The sequence below is a fragment of the Vicia villosa genome, linkage group LG2 (genome assembly GCF_029867415.1).
Source record: "Vicia villosa cultivar HV-30 ecotype Madison, WI linkage group LG2, Vvil1.0, whole genome shotgun sequence".
Taxonomy (NCBI): domain Eukaryota; kingdom Viridiplantae; phylum Streptophyta; class Magnoliopsida; order Fabales; family Fabaceae; genus Vicia; species Vicia villosa.
This window is the reverse complement of record NC_081181.1, coordinates 138665668-138673005: the sequence shown is the minus strand read 5'-3', so window position 1 is coordinate 138673005 and position 7338 is coordinate 138665668. Positions and strand designations below refer to the sequence as shown.

Sequence of the window (7338 nt, the reverse complement as noted above, 5' to 3'; positions counted from 1 at the left end):
TACACTAAATAATTACATTTAATGAGAACAAACCCTAATTCTAGGAGCAAACTAATTCTTATTCACATCCAAGACAATGGTACAAGTGCTTTTATTCATACACGTTTAAGATTGGCTATAGAAAGTGTGAGTATGACTGTTGTATTTATGCTAGGAGCCTTGATGATGGCGTTTTTATTTTCCTGTTACTATATGTTTATGATATGTTGATTACTTATAATCATTTACATGATGTAAATGAAATAAAAATCATGTTGGAAAATGAGTTTGATATGAAAGACTTAAGTGCTGCTAAGAAGATTTTGGTATGGAAATTTAGAGGGATATGCGCGTTAGAAAATCATGGCTATATAAAAAAAGCTATGTTGAAAAGGTGTCAGATAAGTTTCACATGAATAATTATAAGGTTGTGTGTACTCCATTGACGAATCACTATAAGCTATGATTGAATCAATGTCCAAAGACAGATATAGAAGTTGAGTATATGTCAAATGCCCTTTATGTCAATGTTTTTGGCTGTTCAAAGTATCTTATGTTCAAACTAAAAAAGCAATATTTGGAAGTAGTCAAGTGGATTTTTAGATACTTGAATGGTATTCTGTTGAGTATTTTGAGTTATGATATTATGTTTAATATTGAACAAGGTGATCCTTCAGTTGTAGGATATATTGATTTAGACTATGCAGGTGATATGAATGATATGAGGTATACAAGAGGATATGTATTTTCTTTACTTTATCAGGAGGACCTATTTATTGGAAATCACTAGTTTAATCCATAATAGCTATGTCGACAACTGAAGTAGAGTACATGGTGACAGGTGAAACTACCAAAGAAGTCTTATGACTTACATGGTTGGTGAGAGAATTGGATCTTGAACAGGGTGAAGTTCAGTTAGATTATGATAGTCTGAGTGCCATTTATTTGGCAAACAATCACGTGTATCATGCCAAGACCAAGCATATTTATGAGAGTTTTCACAAGATCAGTAAGTTACTTGCATTTGGGCAAATATTACTTGAAAATGCTCATACTTTGAATTAATAATACTAATATGTTGACCAAGCCAATAATCAGTGACAAGTTCAGACATTTCCTGAACTTGTTACATGTTTCTTTGTGTTAAGTAAGAGGTGTACCTCCCTAGTTGTCAAGATGAAAGTCTTCATATGAGTTTGATATTTGTCAAGGTGGAGATTGTTGAGTATAAATCACATTGTGGAGATTATTATGAATATTTTTGAGATAATTATGAATAGAGATAACTTTTTATTAAAGATAACTAGAGATTAAAGTTTAAGTAAGTTAAACTGCAATATTATATATTTTCTCCATCATAAATTAAAAAAAAATTTGCAACGGATATAATATATGACTTGTATTCTAATTCATAAGACAGAAATAAAGGAAATTATAACTACTCTATATATGTAAATACAAATAACCGTCTCAAAATAAACTAGATAGGTGAACTAGGAAAAAAGTGAGTGTGAAAAGAACACCCCTTGCACAAACTACTCTATAACGGTCCAGCCCACTTCAATCAAGAGACATATGCTCATAACCAAAAAATACTATTATTTCCATCAAGAAAAAAAAAGTACTATTAAAAATTTCAATAAAAAAAAAAACCAAAGCAATTCAAAATTTAACAAAAACAAAACAAGAAATCGAAATCGAAATCAAAATTCTAGGGCTTGTGCTGTGACTCCGAGGTGCAATCGAACTCCAATGGACGACATGGCAGCCTACTACGCTCAGAACCAACCGCCCAATCATCTAACTTATCAGTATTATCCACCGCCGCCTCCTCCTCAACCCATGGCGATGATACCACCGCCCCCTGGTGCTCCACTACCGCCACCGCCTCCGCCGCATCATCTTCCTCCACAGTACCATCCGCAACCACCCGTGTATGGTGCTTACGTTCCTCCTCTATCTTCATCCAACGATGTTCGCACTCTCTTCATCGCTGGTCTTCCCGAAGATGTTAAGCCCCGCGAAATCTACAATCTCTTCCGCGAATTTCCCGGTTACGAGTCTTCGCATCTTAGAAGTCCCAACAATACGTCGCAGGTACAATCCTGATCGCGTAAAACATGTTGTGGATTATTGTTTTTTGCTTTCTTTCTGATGTGTTTGTTGTGTGACAGGCGTTTGCTTTTGCTGTTTTCTCGAATCAGCAATCTGCAATCCAGGCATTGCATGCTCTTAATGTGAGGATATTATGTGTTATTTTGTGTGGTATCGATACATTTATGATTAAACGGCTATTTAGGTTTTTGAATGTCCGGTGGTGTCACAATCTCTGTAGCACCGACACTTCTGATAAAAGGCATGTCCTTGTCTGATAACAACACGGACGCCTGTGAACACTTCTGATAAAAGGCATGTCCTTGTCTGATAACAACACGGACGCCTGTGATTACTGTTAATTTATTTATTTATTCATAATGACACTGCCTCACACATTTAGAGATTAAAGTGTCTGTTTAATCATGAATATATCGGTCATTCAGTTTATCTATATGAATATTGAAGTTTTTGATTGATGTGGTTTGTAGGGGATGGTCTTTGATCTTGAAAAGGGTTCTACTCTTTATATTGATCTGGCTAAATCCAACTCTAGGGCTAAACGTGCAAGGCTAGGTGTGTGCTTTTATTTCTTTATTTTGTCATTCAGACTAGAACTACTTTTGATGTATAAAAATTGATAGGTTTTGTGGGTTTGGTTTAATGTAGAAAGTTTCAATTTCTTATGTTTAAGTTCCATTTTCATTGACAACCAGATGATGAGAGAGCTGGCTCAGATAAGAAGGCTCGAGGATCAGGACCTTCATGGCCAGCTCCTGATTCTGGTAAGTTGATTCTAGATAAATGCATAGATCTTCTCTATGTACGTGTCTTGTGTGGGTTTTTCCCCCTTTACTATTGTATTCTTTTACTCAGTTCAATGTTTAACATCTTTTTTGTAGACCAGTTAAGTATTGATCACACAATAGACACTTTTATATTTGAGCTCACATTACACGTGTTTTGCACTCTTCGGCACTAGCAGGTGTTAGCAGCATTCACATGCCTGGAATGGGTAATCCTGCTTTCAACACGAACATGATTGGTTATCCACCTGCACAAAGGTCATCTGCACTACTTAATCACAGCTTTGTTATATGGAAGTGATTGCTTCTAGCTCAGATAAAACACATTTTTCAATTTCCCAAGTTTTTCGAGATTCAGTTGTCAAATTATTTCTCCACTAGAAAAAAACCAATATGTTTGAATTATCAATTACATTTTTAGGGTAGCTATTTTCTTCGTATTTTATGCTATATTGTCTAATATATATTTTTGGTTATAGTTATGGAAATGCTGACGGGCTTGCTCTGCATGACAATCTATTCCCACATCTGGTTAGTTTTATAAAGCACTCAATGTATTTGATTTCTGCATCACCTTAAATTTATTTTTTCACTATTATATGATTAAAATTGGCTACATCTCATGCTAAAAAAGCACGAAATGTTGTTGATTTGAACAGGTCTCCCCCACTTGCTGTGGTTATTGATGAATTCAAAAGCTTGTTTTTGCCTGTCTTTTTTGTTGGTTGTACAATTTTATGAGGCATGGGAAATCCACCTACCTTTTTCATTATATATAGCAGTTTCTTTTCCCTGTACTACTATTTAGAGTCATATTCCATTTTCAACTATTAAACAAATAGTATTAGTAGTATTCACCCAATGGTTTCACCAGTTTGACTCTCTTCTTGACCGCTAATTTGTGTTAAGATCACATGGACTTTGCTCATAGGATTGAATGATTTTACATTTCTTGCTATCCTTCTCGACTCCAACTGTTCAAAGGATTATTAGCCCCAGCATGTAGGTCTTGTAAAAACCTGCTTACGGCAGAGTCATGCATTATGATTTCTGACTCTTTCCTAAGCCCCTTTATGGTAGGACCTTGAAGGTTGCTCTCTAGATATACTATTACTAGTTAGTTATACTCTTTTTTTTCCTTTATCCGATAGAATCTTCTGTTCACTCATATTTTATCTCTCCTCCAATCCTTGGTTAAATCTCCATTTTGATTATCTCGCTGCTAACATGGACATGGTCTTTGCCGTGAGACATGATCTGATTATGACTGTATTCTGGTGTGGAGAGGAAGATGGTAAACTGGAGTATAGGGCATTGTTTCTATTCTGGGGCACATTGATCTCCTAGAGGACTTGGTGGTTGGTGCCACTTGAGCTAAGGCTCTTGGGTGAAGACTAAAAGTTAATTTATACAACTTTTAATACAGCATCAACTTCTAATATGGCATATCAAGTCTTTTCCCACCAGGCCGCTACATGGACCAAATGATGTCATTCAATTTGTCATGTATTTGGTTAAAAGATAGACCGCTTATCTTTAAATTTCTCAATGATTTGACCTATATTTTTTCTGTCCTTGCTCTGTTTTTAACTTTTACTTTCACCCATTCAACCTTTTTAGCTTCATTGGTGCTTATATAGGCCATCTCAATACCTATCAAAACCACCTAAGATTCTACTTCTCTATTATGGGGCTATACAAACTTTTCATAAGCACATTTTTCGGACAGTATTAAAGACTGTAGGGGTTAAACTGTGTAATCTACATCGTCATCTACATATATATAAAAATTTCGTTAACAAGAATTGAATTCTGAACCTCCTTCATGATACACCTTCAACGTCTCAAACTATACCACTGGGCTACACCTTCAGAGACACATTCTTTAGTTAATTGATTAGGCTGTTTAGTATTATTATGATTACGATTGACATGATATTACGATATGGATATGTGATTGTAATATTTTCTTCAAGCTATACCGTACTCTGTAACATCCGCCAATCAATCATTTATCGTTAATAAAATAAAATTTAGGTCTGATCATTCTTATACGGTGCTTATGTCAGTTGTTTCTAATGTTTGTATCGCCATGTATATTCATGTCTACTTTATTCTCATGTCCGACAAATTTGAGACTATCATTCTAAAAGTTGCATTTCTAATTTTGTTATGACAGAAAAAGTGTTCAACTCCTTACATTCCAACAAATACAGTCCCATGCGCGACTTTATTTGTAGCAAATCTGGGGCCAACTTGTAATGAACAAGAGCTAAATCAAGTATTTTCCAGGTCAGTATACAAGTATCATGTGAAGTACTTTATTGTTTGTTAGTTCTGTATAAGCTGAAGTTGTTTTTGACTTTTGCTTATATTATTTGCATCTTCTATCAGGTTCCCTGGATTTTTGAAACTGAAGATGCAAAGCACATACGGGGCTCCTGTTTCATTTGTAGATTTCAAGGTTTCTCTTTTTTTGCCTTTTAATTTTGTGCTACATATTCTATTGATTGGCATATTTGATTTGCACGATTAGATTTGGATGTTTTACTCAGTTTGACTGCTAACCACACATGCAGGATGTTGAGACTGCAACCACCGCCTTGAACAGTCTTCAAGGCACCATTCTTTATTCCTCAGCGGCTGGCGAAGGAATTCGTTTAGAGTATCCTTTGGCTACCAGCGTAGCGTTTTCTTTTATCGGGTTTTACTTTATTTCTATTTTGTTTTCTATTTTGTGGGTTGCATTTTTTTACTAACTGTTTATGGTATTTTCTTAATAAGAATTTAGATATGCCAAATCGCGGATGGGTATGCGGAGGAAGCCGAAGTAAATTATGTGCTGGGAAATGGAAAAGAAAAAATCAAAAGGAAAAGTTAACTATGGAGAAGTCACTCGTGTCTGTTTTGAGAAATACACTTAGTTGTCATTGGGGCTTTGGGCTGCATTATGATTTTTTATTTCTAGGTGCAATAGAATGGAAGCTGCTGTGTGGATTTATTCAAGACTTAATTTTCAGTTTCTATTTCAGATTTAAATTAGTATTTGTCTAAGTATTTGAGAGAGTTCCCCTTGTAAATTTCATATATAAGCTATTTTAAAATTTTGGTGGGTTATCAAGATTAATACAAGTTGTGTATTTTAAAGTTTGTTAGTATTATATTTTTCATGTAATGATGATAACTTGATATTTTGTCAACTTATCCGCACAAACATGTCCTTATATGAAAAATCTAAATAGATGTTTATAGGTGACAAAGCAAGATAGTTATTCATTATATAAATACCTTGTGTATTTAATATTTTTAATGCTAGCATAAATCCTCGGCATCACGTTAAGCTCACCAACAGTAAAAGGTTATATATGTTTGAAAATACAGTAATTCAAGTGCTATGCTGCATAACATGTTGCTACACTGCATAACTATATACAACTGGCCACCTTCCCTCATCAAGCAGATCATCACTTGGATGAGAAATTTTCTATAACAAAGGAAAGTAATGACTGTGGCTTGGAAAGATTGCTGCTCAAGTCTGAAAATTGGTGGGTTAGGCATCAAGTCTGCCACCACCACCAACCTTCACATGTGTGGGATCTTTGCTAAAGGAATCCAAGACTGGACTCACCTTGCTTCTAGGATCAAAAGGAATAACAAAATTATATCACATCTTCCATCTGGACCAGCATCAAAGATAGCTATAACAGTGTTTTGGAGAACACAAAATTGATCATAGGAAATGGATCCAAAGTAAACTTTTGGCTAGACACTTGGTTGGATGAACCTATTGCTAACAAATTTAACATCCCAAGGGTCTATCATAAGCATATTAAGGTGATGGTTAGAGACTGGCTGGTGGGAAAGGATTGGTGCATTCCTGCCAATATCCTTGATGCTTTTCCCAGTCTCATTCATATGACTTCAGTGGTACAAATTCCGGAGATTGATATTGATGATAGCATTGTTTGGAAAGACTCTAGCAATGGAGATTTAAGCTTGAAGCATGCTTATGATAGGTTCCAAAAGCATAGGCATGTTGTACCTTGGGCGAATTTAATTTGGAATAAGCATGTGCCTCCTTCTCATGCTATTGTGGTATGAATATTGGTTCATAATAAGATGCCTACTGACGAGAATTTTGCTGCTAGAGGTTTTTGTGGCCCTTCAATATGCTCGCTATGTTGTACTGCTTTAGAATCTTCTAAACATATTTTCTTTGAGTGCAGCTATGTCATTCCAATTTGGAACTGGCTGCTGGATAAATTGCAATTTGCAGGCACTATAAACAACATAAATGATTGCTTAGAACCAACCGTAAGCTATGGCAGTTGTCTTCTCCACTGTTTGCAGCTTTTTCTATCATGTTTGGAGAGCCAGAAATTCTAAAAGATATGATGGTAAGAGACTGCATTGGAAGTCTTGTATCACTCATATTATGGCTCGCGCCAAGTGGGTAGGT

At 35.5% G+C, this 7338-nt stretch overlaps 1 protein-coding gene across 2 annotated transcripts; it reads left to right on the top strand.

Moving 5' to 3' along the window:
- Positions 1 to 1615: 1615 nt before the first annotated feature.
- On the top strand, positions 1616 to 6034 carry LOC131652216 (RNA-binding protein L). 2 transcript variants are annotated; one of them, XM_058922019.1, is made up of 10 exons: positions 1616 to 2076; positions 2154 to 2216; positions 2565 to 2649; positions 2790 to 2858; positions 3056 to 3137; positions 3359 to 3410; positions 5059 to 5171; positions 5274 to 5343; positions 5459 to 5544; positions 5671 to 6034. In XM_058922019.1, the coding sequence occupies exons 1-10, from the start codon at positions 1732 to 1734 to the stop codon at positions 5711 to 5713; spliced, it is 1008 nt and encodes a 335-aa protein (XP_058778002.1). In that variant the 5' UTR covers positions 1616 to 1731; the 3' UTR covers positions 5714 to 6034. The 2 variants fall into 2 exon arrangements, with proteins under 2 accessions (XP_058778002.1, XP_058778003.1); XM_058922020.1 differs by having other exon boundaries at positions 1617 to 2076; positions 3059 to 3137.
- The last annotated feature ends 1304 nt before the right edge of the window (positions 6035 to 7338 follow it).